Here is an 18,595-nt window from a genome sequence, read left to right as displayed (position 1 = left end):
GACCAATCAGCTTCTCTCAAAGCGCTCCGAACAGTTGGGCGATACCATTTTTAAATTCGTAAGGGTTGGAATAACGATGCAGCTAAGTAGGTTTGCATTTATAAGTTGGATTAATTAATACGTTTTTGTAACATTCAAATTAATCAGTACGTAAAATACATTTTAAGCATGTTTATGAAAATGGCCATGAAGTGGGTTTGCGTTATCACTATTTCTTGTGTTCATCTCCCCCGTCTGTCTGTAAATAGTTTAAACTGGTGGTCTGCCGCACTGCATTCTAATGAATCTTCGATGTTCTGACAGAATCTTTTCAGCGAGAGCGAGGTTTCTGGATCTTTTCAGATCGACTGTAATTTAATCAAAATTTAATGCGATGACATTTTGCAAGCATTTTGCACACGAAAACTGCATTCAGCATCATATGTAAAGAAATCAGTGCCACCTCTGTCGCTGCTGTCACGCTCATTCTTGACAACGTCGTTAGTACCAGATGACTTCATACACCTAACGTAGATATCGCTTTACTGTAACGTTATCTCAATCAGAGAGGGTTACCACTAGATTCGGACAGAAATATCAAGCAACAGATAATCCGAAGGATCAACAGTTTGATTAAAGGTTACAATACACAGTCCCACTGGAGCTCGTTCATTAAGGTATGGTCGCATGCGTCAGCAGACTACCTGTCTGATCCCCTGCTTGCATGAGAAGATTTGCATATATTTCTCCATGGCAGTTTTAGAAGGCATAGAAAATTAGGAGTTATTAAAATATGGGATGACACGATGACACTGTCGGTTGATTTAAGCATATAACTAAACCATTGAAACAAATGCATTTAATTTCACCACCACCGAGGTGCATGAATTTGATTTGCTAAAGCTTTAGAGCTAACGGTACTCGAAAGCGATTTGGTGGTTATCAGTGGTCGGAAATGATCTTGGATTGTTCTGAATACACACACACACACACACACACACACAACACACATACACACACACACATATCTGTCTATCTATCTCTCTCTCTCTCTCTCTCTCTCTCTCTCTCTCTCTCTCTCTCTCTCTCCCCCCTCTCTCTCTCTCTCTCTCTCTCTATATATATAGCACACAGCCTGTTGTTGTTAGTTTTCTGTCACCATCACCATTCAGTCTTTTTTGTATTTCAGTAATTTAATATACATTTATACACCGTGCCAGTTGTTAGGCCCATGTGAAAAGCTTTCTAGATTAAAATAGCCTGTTAGACAGCGATTTTGTCGACCGATATGGGTTTTTCAATGGCCATGCCGATATCTAGTGTTGGCCGATATAATATTAATACTGTCCGGGGCAAACCATCACACGTTTACTCCATTAAATACCATATATATATATATATATATATATATATATATATATATATATATATATATATATATATATATATATATATATATTACCTGCAGAGGCTAAACAGCTCTTTGCTAACCAACTTGACCAGTTATTAAAAAAAAAAAACAACAAAAAAAAAAACATAATACTCAAAATTTGCAATGAATATTTGCATTACATGAAAATAATGTGCATGGACAAAAATATTTAACATTGTATTCAAAATCAATACTAATATTTGTATTATATGCAAATAATATGAATTGACAAGATAATTAAACATATTACTAAAACATTATTCTGCAAATAAAAATATTTTTAATCTTACTCAAAATCATTACAAATATTTGCATTATATGCAAATAATGTGGATTGATAAGATAATTGTTTATATATTACTCAAAAATAACTACAAATATTTGCATTGTGTATAAACAATATGCATTGACTCGGAATCAGTTATGCAGACACTTTATCACCAAAAACAGATTAATTAAACAGCTTGCATGATATATTTGTTTGCTAATGTAGATTAGAAATTTATTTATTTTTTTACATTTTTAATACTACAAAGCTTGATTGAGGTCTGCATTATATAAAAAAATATTATTGCATTATTACAACTTTATTACATTAAAGCTGCGGTAGGTAACTTTTGACGCTCTAGCGGTTAATAAACAGAACTGCTTGCGTCTTGCGGAAGAACATTGTAGCCGGAACTACTTCTCTCTGTTTATGTCTATGAAGAATCACAAAGGTACTGGGTTACTCCGCCGCGGTACCCCCGAAGCAATCTAAAATAGTCCGAATATAAACACTTATTATAGGTAGTGATTCAGGACAAGCTAAAAACACGGTTTGGAAAATGGATTCATGGTGTACTCGCTTATTATATAAATCTTTCTACATTTTGAACACAAACAAAGTTACGGACCGCAGCTCTGATTGGTTGTTTTTTACCGGGAGCGCATGACTTTCTGCAAATGGCAATAGGACACTGGGAGGAGCCAGAGGAGCTTGATTTTTTCACAGATTATCTGTCTCATATTCTACTGTCAGGACATAATGACAGGTTTAATAAATATGTAAAAAATATTTTTTTACAAAAGTTACCTACTGCAGCTTTAAAATAGTTGTTTTTTTAGAATGTCAAATCCATTTATATTCTCTATATTTCAAAGCAAAAATGAAAAAAGGTAAAGCAAAAAGACAAATGATGAAGATATGCTTTTCCCCTCTTGTGTTGTGGTGGGTCTAATCAAAGGTCGTCAGCTTTGGCCTGCGTGCCCTGGTTTGGGTATCTCTGCGATACGGTATTTTTGTATCCAAGAACTGGGATGCTAAATATGTAATATTTTTGTTGTTAGGTTATCTGTGTCATGCAGCAGAAAGTGTGCACACGCAACACAGCACTGTTTGTGAAGAACGGGCAGGCGTGTGGCGCCGGAGCCCCTCCTCAGCATCCTTTCCACTGCCCTCGATGTGGAGAGCATGAACGTTTCCACAGTCTCTCTTCTCTCAGAGCTCACCTAGAATACAGTCACCCGCTCCACACGAAACGTGACATCAGCCTGCTGTCCGCCAGGGATCTCTCCAACACAGAGCACATGGAAAGTTGCAAACCCTCCAATACAGACATGCATAAAGTACGTGGTGTCGGCACGAACACTAACTCCACTGCGAGAGGAGAGCACAAGCACTTATTCAGCGCTGACCAAACTCCATCGCAGCAGCCCGCAGAGCAAAAGCTCCCGCCCCCAGAGAGGAGCCTCAGCGTTGGAGCCGGACCCCTCTCGGCTCCTGTGGCGTCAGTGGAGAAGAGGCTGGAGGGGATGATGAGGACAGCCAATGGCAGCATGGAGCGACGTCTGCTGCGGCTGAGCTCAGAGCTGGCACAGACAGACACGGCTATCCTGTGTGAGCGCGCTCACTCGCATCACCTGGCGCAGGAGAAACAGGAAGTGCAGGAGCGAGAGCGGGCGCTCAGCAGACAGGTAGACACCGCTGTTCTGGTGATCGCCACACTGAGACAACAGCTCAGCGTCTCAGAGCACGAGCTGGAGAGGAGAGAACAGTGAGTGGAAGATTTAAATGTTATTTTACCTCTGTAAAGACAAGATTTCTGATTGACCATGGGTTTGGGGTGACCTATTCTAAACCCTGTAAGTCTACAGTATCATATTTGAAATGTAAAAAAAGACCTTTAAATTAAATTAAATGTATGCATTTAACAGATGCTTTTATCCAACGCGACTTACAGTGCATTCAGGCTATCAATTTTTACCTATCATGTGTTCCCGGGGAATCGAACCTACAACATTGCGCTTGATAATGCAATGCACTACCACTTGAGCTACAGGAACAGAATTAAATTTATGATTATCAATTTAAAATTATCAGCATGTTTAAAAGTTTGTTGTACAGTCTCCTCCATGCCTTTTGTCATCTGATGGATAGTTTTTAGCAAGTAATCATACGTATACTTCATTTAGTATACGTATAAAGATCTCTTTTTGCTGTCTTTTTGCTGTAAAAGCTTTACAGATTTTAGGAAAGTAAATGTAAAAATAACATTTATATTTAAGTTTTACATTGATTTACTGGACTGAAGCAAGTTAGGTTTTCTTGATTAATTCATGCAACAAATAATGTTAAATGTAACAGATGTGATGCATTAGACCATTGAGGAATGTTTATTTAATTATGTCTTTAATTAATGCATTGCATCGAATTATAAGTCTTCATCCACACATATACACAATAAAAACTACAGAGCTTTGATCATAAAGCCAAGCACTAAAATACTGTCTCATTAAGACATATTATTCATAGATATGAACTGATATTTATATGTATTGTACGTAAGTTTGTTATACTTTTATAAAGAGTTCATTGATTACGATACATCAGAATTTCAGCAAACCTTTTGCCCATGTAAATATGAGCAAATCTATTAAATTGCATATTTTTGCTCAGTTGGGACTTCTGAATATTTGTGAGTGTTTTCTTATTCTTCAGTGTCATATTACATGAGCCATATTTTTGTATTTTGTCAGTTCATTAAACTGTTCCATTACAATTTTTTTTAAATAATAATAATTGGATTGTTATTACATATGTCAGGATTAACAGGGTTAAAAGAACAGTACACATTTACTTTTTCAACTTTATTTCCTCGACGGATCACAACAGGAAATGTTTAATAGACTGTCCGAGCTGCTCTGTACACGCTTTGAAAAGTCTCCTTTTGTGTTCCCGTTGTGAGAGAAATTGAAAGTTATAGGGTTGGAACATGAGGGTGAGTGTATTATGATGAAATGGAGATGAAAAATGAAGAAACAAGGAAACATTTATGACTGTTTAGGGGAAAATAATAATAATAAAAAAAGATTTTTTTGAAAACTACCTTTTGCTTAATTTCAGGGAAGTTGTGACCATCCAGAGGTTTCTGGAAGCAGCGGCAAAGCATGAGATGTGCGGGAAGGTTCGTCTGCGTCGGTTCATCGAGGGCCTCTTACGGAGGATTTCTCTGGCCGAGAGACTCCTGGAATATTATCAGAGCGTCCCTCACAGGCATTATTGCACGGCTCACTCTGTATGTCACCAACATTTCCATAAAAATAAAAATGTGTACCTTAAAGCTGCAATTCGTAACTTTTTTGGTGTTCAAAATTGACAAATTTTTAGAATAAGCGAGAACATAATTAATCTGTTTTCCAAACAGTGTATTTGGCTTATCCTGAATCACTACGGCCTTAACCTATAATAAGTGTTTATATTTGGACTATTTTTAGACTGGTTCGGGTAGGTGACGCTGTGGAGTATCCCAGTACCTGCGTGATTCTTCATAGACATTAACAGAGAGAAGTAGATCCACCAGCAATGTTCCTCCGCAAGACGCATGCAGATCTGTTTATTAACCGCTAGAGCGCCTGAAGTTACAGACTGCAGCTTATATAACATTTATATATATATATATATATATATATATATATATATATATATATATATATATATATATATATATATATATATATATATATATATATATATTTAAAATGGTTTTCTAACAACCCCCCCCCCACTCATTTATTTAATTCTTTAATTTGTTTTTAAAATATAATTAATTTTGGATTTTTGAATATTAAGTTTTCTTTAGGCTACTCCATTTGACCTAAACAAAATGCATTTTAAATAAAAAAAAAAACAATTTTAATGAAAATTTATAAATATTTAAAATTGTAATTAATAATAAAACAAAGTCCATGACTATATTTAAAGAATTTTTACCTTTTTTTTTTTTTTTTTTTTTTTTTTTACAATCTCCACCACCATTTTTCACTTCAAGCCCTCCAAAAATGATAGAACGGCTTATATTTCAGAAATAATAATGATTAAAAAAAAGCATTTTCATATGCATGTTTATATGAATTGCATTTTGAGTGTATTTTTAAACAAGGAAGAGTGTCAAGTCATTGAGCCATGTACCGATGCAAAAAAGGAAATTCAATAACGAATCGCCTGATATGACCCACTTGTATGGTTCTCCAGGATTGCAATAATTACCTTCTATTTCAGAAATATGTCAGTCCTCCATGCATTTCTCTAATTTGTCATTATTTCAGGTGCCTCTGCCATCAGAGCTCGGTCCACATAGAATAACACAAAGCAGGTATTGCATTACTGGTTTTACTTTGAGAAGCAAATTCACATGTAACCCTTTAACCTCTAGTGTCCTATACTTCACAACCAGCAGAACATCTTCAGAGCACTTCTATATAAATCATGTCCTTTGGCTTGTAGTAGAAAGATGTCCCCTCGAAGTAATTCATGAGGTCCTATCAAGACAGTAGAAGATCATGTTCCCCTGCCATAAATAATGATTACCCTTCTTCTCCATTTCATCAGTCTTAAATATTAAAAACACTTGGTTCATATGTGCACTGGGTGATAATAACTGTCTTATTTTGCTGTTCTTCGTCATCAGGTCTTCAGGAGATCATCTTGAGCAGGACGAGGAGCAGCAGTTACCCGGTCATTCTGGATGGGGGCTGTCCAAAGGTGCTTCTGGGAGACTGGGTTACGACAGCTGGTCCCAGCGGAGGAGGTCAGATGGGTACGAGGTTTAGGGACAGAGGCGGAGCTCAGCAGTGACTGTACATGCAAATAACACTATTTCAGATATTACTGAATTATGTTGAATCTATTAATTATTATACAGTGGAGTCAAAAGTCTGATACCAGATTGAAAATCATATTTATTTTATTATTTTCATTACTGCTCCAGTCTGCCTGTATCTTTTTGTTTTTACGTGCAAAAATAATTTCAGGTTGCCAAATGCTAAGAAATGTTGATATTCATGTTACAGTTTTACTAGAAGCAGACTTTTGGACACAACTGTATGTAAATATGAGTTTTACAAAAGCCCGATAACAACAGCGATGTCCGACTACAGGTGGCAGATCAGTTATTTGATACTTGAATGTGATTATGGTCCATCTGTGAAATATTTTAATGATAAGATTGGCTGTAGAATGAACACATGGTGAAGTTGCCCTTTAATTCAAACAGATACAGCTGTCATTACAAGTCGCTAACAGGAAGTGATGTCACATGCTTGCGGTTTTCTAACAAACACTACTGTTCAGGAAAATTGATGTAGTTATCTAAATGCAGGATGCTGTTAAAACAAAACCTGTGACGTACAGGCCAGATCTTATGCCACTTTAAGCTTGTAGTTTGTTCACAATCTTTCTCTCATTCAAAATGCAAAAATGTTTCAGCAAGAAGAAAAGTATGTAGCAAGTTATAATTTTTTTTTTTGGTTTTGTTTTGAAGGTGCTGTTGTGTATTTTTAACAGTGGTGCTACATTTTAATGGATGAATATACATTTCCTTGTTTATGTCAGCCAGCTTCGTTAGAAGGAGAGAAGAAACAGAAGTCGCTTTAAAACATGCAGCTATTGGAGCAATAGCACTTATGGTCTTTGGCTGAACTGTGAAATTATTTTGCACTTTCATTTAAAGAGATAGTTTACCCAATTCTGTCATCATTTACTCACCATAGAGCCCTGTGAAGATGTTTTGAGAAATTTCATTTTTTTGGGTAAGCTATCCCTTAAAATAATAATTATTACAAGTATTTAAGTCCTTAAGTTGCATCTAGCACTGAAATCAAATGAATATTTAGAATAAGGACAGCTTCTGACTGTACTGTTGTTTTTACAAGCTAAAGGACAGTCACGATTCATTTTTGAGGCATTCGGTAGCATGTATATAGTTAATACGGGACACGTCCCAGCCAGGATTTTAATATCACCTAAAACATCCAGAGCAGTTTGACCAATAACATGCAGGTATTGTACGTAACCGACCAATCGTGGGGCTGCGTGAGAGAAGGTAAGATCTAGAGGGAACGATCAAAGCGATGTAAATATGCGCACGTGTTTGTTCGTTCATTCGTTCGATTGACTCGAAGCGTCGCTCTGCACAAATCCCAAAAAAAACAAAGTGGGCCACAATGCTTCAAGTCAAACGAACGAACAAACACGTGAAAGCGATTCGAAAGCATAAGGAGCCGTCTGCTCTGCTCATATAGCTCTCATGAATGTTACACAATGATCAACCTGCACAGTGCAAATAGCCAAAACCTGAATATTTTAGGCATAATTTTATGAAGAGGGTGTTGTTCGTAAAAAACCAACAGAGTGGAGGAACAGGGTAGTGCTTTTGGTACTGTTAATACATATAACCTTTACTTGACTTCAACTTTACAGCATTTCGACTTCACGGTATTCAAAATCAGTGTTTTGTAAATACTAGTATGTATTTTTAGCAAGACGCAGAGGAGATCTCATCCACCGCACCTTAGTCTTGACGAGAACCCAGTCAGTTTAAGGGGGGAAAAAAGCCAAATGAGGGCATTAACTTACATTTGAGCTAAGGCTACTTGTTTTGTTCAGTTTAAGCTCTGAATTGAAGCTCTGAAAGTTGCATGTGACCAGCTAAATACGACCTCTTGGCTTCACGTGTGAGACTTTTACCTTTTTTGAACAAATGTGCACATACAAAAAGCCCAGCAGAAATAACAAAACGGCACTTGGATTTTGAATTCAGAAGACGAAAGTATAAAAAGGTGCTGTTTTGTTCATCCACTCCATTGTGTGCTCAGTTCTGACACTGTGACTGGAATCTGATTTTGTGGTCTCTTCATGTTTCTGTGTCTCTCGTTTATGTTGTGTTCAGTCCGAAAGAGATCTAAAGTACTGTAGTGCTGTGTGAGCATGAGGTAGTTCACATCCATCAGTGTTTTATTGTGAGTGAGCATGCTATAATGCTTTAAACCAGTGGCTCGTGCAATATGTGACAGTATTTTCATGATTTTCAAATGCTACCGTACAGAAGAAATCTGAAGGACATAATAGGCTCAAACAGGGGCTCAACCTACTTCACACGTGATTTTATTTATGTATCTGTTTATTTATTAATAATTGAAGCTGAGACAGTGTTCCTATGTACTTCATTGTTACGTTAAAATAAATATCAGCTGTTGTATCATAAAAAAGTTATAATGATGCTTTTCTAAAACGAATAGTTCTGTGAACTAGGTTGGACCCTGGAAATGTAGATGTGACAATCAGAAGCAGAGCAAAGCTAAACAGCTTAAAGGTCTTTTGTTCTCTTGTTTGCTCTTTCTTGATAGTATAGATATGTTGTGCCATGTTGTTTTCTGTTCAAAAATATTGAATTTGTGTTCTCTAGACTTATTTATTTTAATGTTTGTGCCTTTCGTCTGCATTACACTTGTGATACTGTGAGATCTGAAGTCTCACGCGATCCTTGCTGCTGTATGTGATACTCTGGATAATAGAAATGAGATTAGATTTCATCATTAAAGATTGATTTGTTAATGCTATGCCTGTTTTTCATCTCTGCAGCATTATTAAAATCTGAAAGTCTTTCATTTTGATCAGATCAACTTGTTTTACTGTGTTTATTTCCATATGATTATTTAGATTTCTATAGAATTTTTAACTCTTACTCAGACTTTGACTTTCCGTAATTAGATGAGATTTTACATTTATGTTCACATGTCTTCAGTTTTTATTTTTTATTTAATACTGCAATGCAAAGGATGAACACCAGAGGGTATCCTTGATTTGACTGTTCATGCAAGCTCAGAGTGCAATTGTGAGTATTTGAATTATTAAAACATGCACCCATAATTTTTTATTTACCTTTTTAAAAAATTATTTTTTTATAGTGAAATTGTGTCCTATTTTCCAAGTCTTCTTAAGTGACAACTTTCTGAGGAACAGAATGATTTTTGTCACAACAAACCCGAGTCGCTTTCACCAGAAGAAAGAAAATCCTTTGGCTTTGAAATGATGTAATTTTGGTGTGAAATATTTCTTTGAGTAAGACTTTGTTCAGAGAATGGTTCAGAGGTTTGTCGAAGAGAAGAGCTTTGGGGCCGTTTATGCTCAGAGAGTTTGGCTGCGTTTCAGGGAAAATAAACCTCCAGAATGAAAACACACATTAACCAGACGGCACAGATCTGTGGTCAAAGGGCGAAGACCTCTCTGCTACAAACAAAGATATCATCTAGGAACAGGCCAGAGAGTGAAAAAAGTGTCAATCTTGTAATAAATAGCTGTGGTGGTGATAGCTGAAATAAGAAGATGGTGCATGTTAGCGTTTCTTTTCTGCGTAGTGTTCTTGTAGAATCACTTGGTGGCGTTTTTGATTGGTTGGCTCTGATGGTCATCTTTGTGAGCGTATTAAGGGCTCTAATGGCTGCAGTCATTACATTTAGAAAGCTGAGGTCATGACCTCTCTGATTTACATTATTCAGAAGGTTTTTCGTCTAACAGAGACCACTCATGACCCTTTCGGCCTGACATGGAGTACAACTTGTGGATATGTTCTTGTGTTTAATACTCTAATCAGAAGCGTATATGGGTCAGATATGTTATATTATATATAGATTTTTTTTATTATGTTTTTGGACTAAAACATAATAAAGTACATTTAACATTTTTGAGGAAACCTTGATTTATTTATTTTTTAGGATCATTTAATGAATCCAAAGTGCAAAAGAACAGCATTTATTTGAAATAGAAATCTTTTGTAAATGTATAGATGTCTTTACTGTCCTCTTAATGTAATCTTTTATTGTTTCATGAGTTTCAAGGAAACCAGACTTTAGACTAATCTAAATACATCTGAATATTTTCAAAGAAAAATCTAAATATTTTGAAGTTCTTGAGCATACTGGGGTCACGTTGGGAATCACAGCTCTTGTGGTCATTTCTAAAAAAAAATACTATAAAAATAAAATTAAATTTGCAGAAGTTCACCGCTAAGTCAGTAAACTTCTGCCTGTGAGTCCTCTGTTTGTTTGAGTTGGCTATGTAGAAAGTTTACAAGCCCCATTATTAGAAAGGAGTAAGAAAAAGTGAATAAGCAGACCAATATTATTAGAAAGCACATTTGTTTCTTTAACTAATAGTGTTTTGCAGTCATATACGTGTCATAACATAATGTGGACTGGAGAGTGTGTGCATTTATTAATGTCTGGTGTGAATTCAGATGACATGGTGGAGCGTCCTCGTGATGTCATCTGAAGTGTTTCTTCACAGTCATATTGTGATTCACACACAGTGTGTGTATGTGGTTTTCCGAGCTCAGAGGACTGGAGTAGGCGGGAGTGTTGCATCCTGTTACATAGCTTTAGCTTTTTATAGATGCTCTGTTTTTAGGTGTATGCCAACAAATGATTAGGCGAAGTATGCAGGAATAACATGACCACAGATGACTAAACTGTCCACATGTCTCTTTATCTATCTATCTATCTATCTATCTATATATATATATATATATATATATATATATATATATATATATATATATATATATATATATATATATTGTTAAACATTGTCATGCAAACATGTTTGTGAGTCATGATTGATTGAGCAACAGCCAGTGTGTCAACAGTCTGCTTCTGCACTGATAATGAGATTACTGGTTCATCAGTTTATACCGCAGTCCATCATTTCATTTATTTCTTGCCCGTAATTTTGACTGTGATTCATGTAACAAATGAAACAGCTCACCTTCTGCAGTCACATTTCCATAGACTGTATAGTGGCAGTGTTTGTAAGCGGTTCAGGGATATTTCTGCATAATAGACTTAAGTGGCACCTTTATTAAATGCATATGTGAATACAGTAGGTCTCCCTTTGTCAGCCCTAATGGAAAAAAAAAACCAGACACAATCACAGGATCTGTAATGGTTTTAACGGTTATAATCAGCTTGTATTGGTTAATGGAAACTGTGATGGTCTCTGTGGGTTTCTGGTAATTGGTCGCCTCGTTAAAACCAGTAAATCCTAATGCAATATGTCCCAAAACACACTACAGAAACCATTTTTAATGGTTTTAATGATTAAAAGTTGTTGGTTTGTAATGGTATTTGTAGTGGAAACATGTGATGGTTTTCAATTGTTGTTTTGTTTTTCATCAGGGAAGGGGTTTAAAATTGCAATACACTGTACTGTAGCCCCAGAAAATATGGATTTAATAGGGATTTTTCACTCAGTAGATCATCATTTACGCAACCTCATGTTGTTTCAAAGTTTAAAGACTTTCTTTCTTCTGTGGAAAATAAAAGGAGATATTTTGAAGAATGTTGGCAACCAAACAACACTGGAGTCCAGTCCATTGTTTATATGTCATAGCTTTCAATTTTAGTTTTCCGTGCTCTAATGTTTGGGCATAAAGAAAAGGGCACAGGTCATTTATCCTAGCCTATTAAAGTGGGTGAAACCTTAATGTATTTTGTGATATAAAAACTCTGTGCTTGTGCTGTCTTTCTTAAAAATAAATACTACTGGTTTGATAGCTATTTTATGTTTAATGCGATGGTATTTAAAGTTGTAAACATCCAAATCAGTTTTTTTGTGGTCACCAATCGTCCATGACCCCTTTTTCTCTCCAGTGTAACACTTAGCACAGCATTTTCAGAGTATTGCTTGTCTGGGTGGCGGTGAAAGACTGAAGTGTCGTTGCCCCCCGAAGAGAAATGTTTTGGGAGTTGTAGTCACCGGCTAACGTGTAATATCTCATGCAACGTCCGTATTGGAACTTAATAAGATCTTTTTATTCGTGACAGACGATTTTGCTCAATGCTTACAAATATTAAAGTGCGAGTACTGGCATCATTCGTTTTGTAGTTTCACTCAAGTCTCACAGTAACGTGAAAACTACGCTTCCCATAATTCTCTGCATGACGTATAACAATATTGACATAGCGTACGTGTGAATCAGTTGCCTGTATATGGAGTAGTTATGGCGACGAATGACTTGATCTAAACGCTTTTCACTTAAGCTTTTATGCATTTTGATGGCTTAAATAAGAAAGTAATCTCTGAAGCGGGACTTGCACTTGCTGTCGCAGGAGCAAGGCGCGTGAAGTTGAAAGTCAAGTTGACGCCGGACTCTTGCGCGTTATGATGCCACGAGACGACATGACTTCCACGGTCCAGAAGATCGCCAGACAGGCCCTCGCGACATTCCGCCACCCCTCGCTCGTGGGAGAACACAACAAAGTGTTTTTGGAGAATGTGAGCAAGCTGAAAAGCCTCATGGCGGAGGCCAGAGCTTCGGATTTGAAGATTGTTCCCCGGACCATGGAGAGCGTCCCGGTGCCGTCGCCGCGCGTGGCGCCTCCCGTCACATACATGCACATCTACGAGACCGACACGTTCAGCATGGGGGTGTTTTTACTAAAAACGGGCGCTTCCATACCGCTGCACGATCATCCGGGAATGTACGGCATGCTGAAAGTGATTTACGGCAAGGTGCGGATCAGCTGTTTCGACGTGTTGGATAAACCTCGAGACGGTGCCAGCGGCGCGCACTTCAGCCCTCCGCTCGTGCCCTTCCAGAGCAGCTCTCTTCGGCCCTCGGTGCTCAGGTCGGTCGGGGAATACACGGAGGAGAACGGCCCGTGTGTGCTCTCACCCCAAAAGGACAATATCCACCAGATAGACGCTGTTGACGGACCCACGGCTTTCCTTGACATCTTATCACCGCCATATGATCCGGACGAAGGGAGAGACTGCCATTATTATAAAGTTGTGCATGCTCATTCAGAGGCTGCAGACAGAGAGAGCAAAGCCCAAGAACCGGGTGACCTGTGGCTGATGGAGATCCCACAGCCGAGTGAATTCTGGTGTGGTGGGGAACCTTTCCCGGGGCCTAAAGTGTCCCTATAACGGATCTGACTTTTTAGACTGGGTTCAGCCTTGATCAAGAGATTCTGTGTTCTTTTCGTTACATGACAGACTGGCTACAGTATCAAGAGGACAGTTGTTTTAATTGAAATACCTAGGCACTTATCAGAGCTGCTGTCTAACTTGAATTGTCCTTTGGCTATAATTGTCCATACATTTCCAGTTTGTTGCATGCAAACTGTGTTCTGATTTTGTGTGACAGGTTTGACAAAAGAACTAGTCTCTGTTCTCTCTCTGTTGCCGGGATCTACTTTTGTATAGCGTGTTATAAATATTTAATTATTTGCAGCAGATGTGAGATTTGGTTTAACAAAGGCGTTAAAGCCTATCAGAGTATGAATCTGCTCATCTTGTTTTCATTGTTATATTGTGTTAATAATGCATTAAGCGATCAGAACACTGAAATGTTTTAGCAACAGGCTTGACAACACTCACTTGACAAATTGGCATATGCAACACTGGATACTTATTTGAACACTCCTGGTTGTTATGACAGTAAAGCACTTAGCCAGGATGGCAAGTTAACTAATGGAGATTAATAAGACAGTATGAACTGAAGAATGTGATGTGAATTTTGCATAAAAATTAAAAGTTTTGTTTTTCCTCAGACAGACTTTGGCTGAAATATAATGCAGTTGAAACTGGTCTTGTTAATTATTTAAATACATTTTACATTCTTCACAGCCAACATGCACTACAGTTCAAAGGTCTCTTATACTCACCAAGGCACCAAGGCTTTTAAAAAAATACAGTGATACTGTGAAATACTAGAATTTCCAGTAATAGTTTTCTGTTGTAACATATTTTAAAATGTGATTTATTCCAGTGATAGCAAAGCTAAATTGTACCCATTCTCCAGAATCACGTGATCCTTCATAAATCATTCTAATATGCTGATCTGGTGCTCATGCACACGTCTTATAATTATCAATGCTTCATAATATTTTTGCTGAATATAGTCTGACTATAATATTTGAACTGAATATATTCAGTTCAAAAGAACAGCATTTATTTGAAATGTAAATATTTTGTAACATTACAAATGTCATTACTGCCAATGTAATGCGTCCTTGCTGAATAAAACTCAATTTCTTTCAAAACGAATCGGGTTACAACACTTGCAACCTGCCCTTAGTTTATTAAAGTGCGACCTCTAGTGTTATAACGTCGTAATGACAGCATCCCTTCCACTGATTCTCAAAAGAATACACCTTGTTTATTATAATAATTGTATTCAGACACATAAAGGTAATAATGTCAATAAAAAAGACTCACTGTAAACACTATATTTATAACCACTGCAATTTGCACCACATGAAATATTCTCTGATAAAGACGTAGTCTAGGTACTACAACAGACCACATTCAACACTTAAATCATAAGCTGCCTTCGTATATTTGTGCGTGCGCGCACACAAAAAGAGTTCCAGGTTTAAATGGGACAACGACTGGCTCTCGCGGCAGTCGGAGCGGGTTACACCGGGGTTCACGTCGGTGTCCCGCCGGCGCTCGAGCTGTGAGGAGGCGCTGAGCCCCTTTTATCTGTCTGTCTCTGGTGGATTTTCGTGTGCCTCCGTCGCTCGTCGCTCCTGGCGAACTTCCTCCCGCAGAAGTCACAGGAGAAGGGCTTCTCTCCGGTGTGCGTGCGTATGTGCGTCGTGAGGTGGTCGCTCCGGCTGAAGCTGCGCATGCAGATGCGGCACTGGAACGGCTTGTGGCCGGTGTGGATGCGCACGTGGCGCGTCAGCTCGTCCGTGCGCGAGAACCTCCGGTCGCATCCCTCCGCGGGACAGGGGTACGGCCGCTCGTGGACCGGCGTCTTGCACGGTCGGTTCGGGTACTTCCGTGGCCGCAGAATCGGCCTGAGTGGGACGCTTTGCGGATTGGTGCAATCCACAGGCGGCCTCGGCCCGTCAACCGGACACGCCAGAGTAAAGTTTCTGATGGTGTTCAATGGAGTCAGAGGCGGAGGGACTCTGATAGACTCCAGAGCGCACGAAAATGGCTTGATGTCCTGAAACACAGCCATGTTGTCCCTTTGGCTGCTGCTGGTCTGATAAAACCCCCCATATTCTGGAATGATGGAGAAAAGCGTCCCGTCTATAGATGGCTTTGGGGTGGAGTAGGACGGAGTTGCGTAAGTTATGGGGCACGTGGTGGTCGATAGGTAAGCCGAGGGGTCCTGGTAACCATCGGCGCTGCAGGTGTAAGGGGGCGGGGCTGTGTACATGTGCTCCATGTTGGCAAGGGTTTGAGCTATTTTGGAGCAGTCTGGGTCTGAGGGGGAGCCCGTGGTGAATGATCCCGGGGAAGGCGGCCTGTCTTGCACTCCTGCGCTGACAAAGTTGATTATTCCCTCCTGATTCCAGCTTCCTTGCGCGTCGATGGAGATCCTCCCTGTATAGGCGACAGGCGCGCTGTGCGGAGAAATACTGCTCGGGTCCGTCAGCTCAAGACCCCGCTGATCCTCGCCGAAGCCCTCGGTGCTCAAGCCACCTGTAGGAGCGAAAACAAGACGTTTCTATTGAGCAAGTGCCTCTTATTGCATGCGTTTCCATCAAATTACGCATTCGGTAGTAAGCTATTTGTTTTCAAAGTAGCTGGCAAAATATAGGCTATGCGGGTATCTCTTGATATTCTGGTTGGACCAAATAGATCGCAGTAAAATAGTCTGTTTTTAGTCTCTAATACTGAATTTTCTTCCACTAAATGAATCGGAGAGGAGATATAAACAGCATATTCAGAGTTTTATATCAAGATTATAGCCTAATGAAAACCCTTTTGCTCCAATGTGAGTAGATTTTAAAGTCAGCTTGTGTATAGACACGTGCCTTAAAGTTTTGGCTACAAAAATACTAAATATTTCCTCATTAGTAGCCTAGCTATTGGATTTTGTACTGTTGAATTAAAAAAAACTGTTCATTGAACACACGTTCAGTTTATGACAACGTGCCCCTATATAAGACAGATTATCATAGGCTAGGCATTTACCGCAATACATAGCCTACACAATACAACATGAACACATGCAATTAATAAGAACAACGAAAAAGTAAAAAGTAGAAATTAATAAATTGTGCAAATGTACAAAAAGCATAGCCTATGCATTGAGAGGACAAGGCTTCAGGCTCTCATTTGTTTACTCTACAACTATTTCATGTGATGATGGAAACTCAGAAAATATTCAAATTCCATGAAGTTTTAAACTTGGTGTCTGATAAACAAGCAACCAAAAATAAGCAAGCCAGCACAGGACAAACGGGTATTTTTGTTAAACTCAAAAACTTACGATTAGCCTTTTATTTTCGCAAGCATCCTAATATTTTCTTACCTCCCGACGCCTCACTGAACTGGTCCGAGCAGACCCCCGCATCCGCGCGAGAGAAGCGTGACGCGGGGGACGCATCCAGACAGAGTCCGTGTGATGAAGGCAGACAGCGCATCAGATCACTCAGAGACGCGCTCAGTCTATCCCTGCTAGCTGTCGCTGTCATTTCGATTTTGATTGTTTTTTTTTTAAGAAGTTGATTTTATGTAGTTGTTCTCAGAGCTTTAATGATCTAGGTGGTGTGTTGTAAATATATTCACTTCGGTGTAGTCATCATAAACGCGCGCACCGGCTCACCAGCTCCTTCATTTGTGCCGCCGCGATAAGTGAAACTTTGTGTCGTAGAACGCATTTAAGAAGAGCCTGTCAATGCCCATGACGTCACTGACCATACAAGGACAGGACAGGACAAAAAAAAAAACAAAAAAAAAAAAACGGGTTGGGCTTTAGTGTATGTGTGTGTGTGTGTGTGTGACGACAAGAACGCTCTGTTTAGACGGATCTCTGACTTTTTTCTACAACTTTAATTTGTTGTGATTGATTTGTTGTGCATATATTGATAATACGTCGACGTAGATCTGTGGTCTGTGAAACAGTTAGATGCCTTTTCATATTTATTGACTTTTTGGTGCATGTTATTATCAGGAATTCCGGTTAGGGCGCACCCCATAAATGGATATCATCCGGTTATCTCAAACACGCCCTTTTTGACTTATATGGGACGTATCCGGGAAACTCGACACGGAAAATAACGAGCCACGCCGAGTTCACGTCCCACAGAGGAACCGTAATAAAACTCAATCCAGGAAACTGATATCTGAATATGTTGGAAAGTTATTCTAGTTTCTAGAGAGTTAAGGAAACTGATTTATTATATATAGACTACAGAACGGGTTTTTTCCCTTGGTAACAAGATCATTGCGATTAAACATCTTGATTACTAAAAAAAGACTTTAGCTAAGCTATATTTTCTTAACTGTAAAAAATAAATGGGTAAATAACAGAAAAAGTAGCCTATATACAGCTCATTACTGAAACAGTATCCATTCATTTTACAGACATTTCTGTTCACTTTAAAACAATGAAGTGTAAAACTCAAAATACAGGTAAATCAACTGAAATATATATATATATTTTACAGCGTGTATCTTGTAGGAGTTGCAAACAATTTTAATTGTAATATTTAACTAGGCCTATATTTTTGAAGGTTTTGGAGATCTCAAAGTAGATTTAGAAACTGTCACAGTGGATAAGAAATATATTAACTAGGCACTATTAGTTTCCATTTGTTTTAAAATATGTATGCATATTATATATTTAGCATGGTTATAATTTAGCCCTCTGTTGTAAGGTCTTATTCTCCTTGTTCTCGCTCATCATGACTGACACATGTAAGGCGGTCCTCGGCTCTTCATCATCTCTCTCGTCACTTGTTGTTCTTCTATTTTCATCCATGGCAGCATGAGCAACAGAGCGTGTGCTGGATGTGCGACTGAGGCCTAATTCATAGCCACCCACACTCTGGAACAGCCCCTTCTCCATGGAGTCCTAGCGAAAGTGGAGCCTCTCTGAATAGATCTGCGTTACTTGTGTA

At 38.5% G+C, this 18,595-nt stretch overlaps 3 protein-coding genes across 5 annotated transcripts; 2 read left to right on the top strand and 1 right to left on the bottom strand.

Annotated features, from left to right (window-relative positions):
* The first annotated feature begins 171 nt into the window (after positions 1-171).
* Positions 172-9,347, top strand: LOC113117102 (protein ZNF365-like). 3 transcript variants are annotated; one of them, XM_026285512.1, is made up of 5 exons: positions 176-656; positions 2,741-3,447; positions 4,797-4,968; positions 5,999-6,045; positions 6,361-9,347. In XM_026285512.1, exons 2-5 carry the CDS (start codon positions 2,753-2,755, stop codon positions 6,500-6,502), a joined length of 1,056 nt encoding a protein of 351 aa, XP_026141297.1. In that variant the 5' UTR covers positions 176-656; positions 2,741-2,752; the 3' UTR covers positions 6,503-9,347. The 3 variants fall into 3 exon arrangements, with proteins under 3 accessions (XP_026141296.1, XP_026141297.1, XP_026141299.1); XM_026285511.1 differs by having other exon boundaries at positions 172-656; positions 5,999-9,347; XM_026285514.1 differs by lacking the exon at positions 5,999-6,045 and having other exon boundaries at positions 177-656; positions 6,361-6,508.
* Positions 9,348-12,674: 3,327 nt separating this feature from the next.
* Positions 12,675-14,280, top strand: LOC113117099 (2-aminoethanethiol dioxygenase). Its single transcript, XM_026285507.1, has one exon. The coding sequence runs from the start codon at positions 12,888-12,890 to the stop codon at positions 13,653-13,655; it is 768 nt and encodes a 255-aa protein (XP_026141292.1). The 5' UTR covers positions 12,675-12,887; the 3' UTR covers positions 13,656-14,280.
* A 365-nt stretch (positions 14,281-14,645) lies between these two features.
* Positions 14,646-17,339, bottom strand: LOC113117098 (early growth response protein 2b-like). The gene is made up of 2 exons (XM_026285506.1): positions 17,005-17,339; positions 14,646-16,169 (listed from the first exon to the last, which is right to left on the bottom strand). The coding sequence occupies exons 1-2, from the start codon at positions 17,165-17,167 to the stop codon at positions 15,160-15,162; spliced, it is 1,173 nt and encodes a 390-aa protein (XP_026141291.1). The 5' UTR covers positions 17,168-17,339; the 3' UTR covers positions 14,646-15,159.
* Between the last annotated feature and the right edge of the window lie 1,256 nt (positions 17,340-18,595).

The sequence above is a fragment of the Carassius auratus genome, chromosome 17, assembly GCF_003368295.1.
Source record: "Carassius auratus strain Wakin chromosome 17, ASM336829v1, whole genome shotgun sequence".
NCBI classification, from domain to species: domain Eukaryota; kingdom Metazoa; phylum Chordata; class Actinopteri; order Cypriniformes; family Cyprinidae; genus Carassius; species Carassius auratus.
Note: the sequence above shows the minus strand (reverse complement) of the source record. Positions and strands in the feature narration are given on the sequence as shown.

Coding starts and splice junctions, on each gene's coding strand:
- LOC113117102 (XM_026285511.1), top strand. CDS start 2,753: ATGCAGCAGAAAGTGTGCACACGCAACACAGCACTGTTTGTGAAGAAC. Junction 3,448..4,796: donor GAGCTGGAGAGGAGAGAACA/GTGAGTGGAAGA, acceptor GCTTAATTTCAG/GGAAGTTGTGACCATCCAGA. Junction 4,969..5,998: donor ATTATTGCACGGCTCACTCT/GTATGTCACCAA, acceptor TCATTATTTCAG/GTGCCTCTGCCATCAGAGCT.
- LOC113117099 (XM_026285507.1), top strand. CDS start 12,888: ATGATGCCACGAGACGACATGACTTCCACGGTCCAGAAGATCGCCAGA.
- LOC113117098 (XM_026285506.1), bottom strand. CDS start 17,167: ATGACAGCGACAGCTAGCAGGGATAGACTGAGCGCGTCTCTGAGTGAT. Junction 16,170..17,004: donor GTTCAGTGAGGCGTCGGGAG/GTAAGAAAATAT, acceptor TCGCTCCTACAG/GTGGCTTGAGCACCGAGGGC.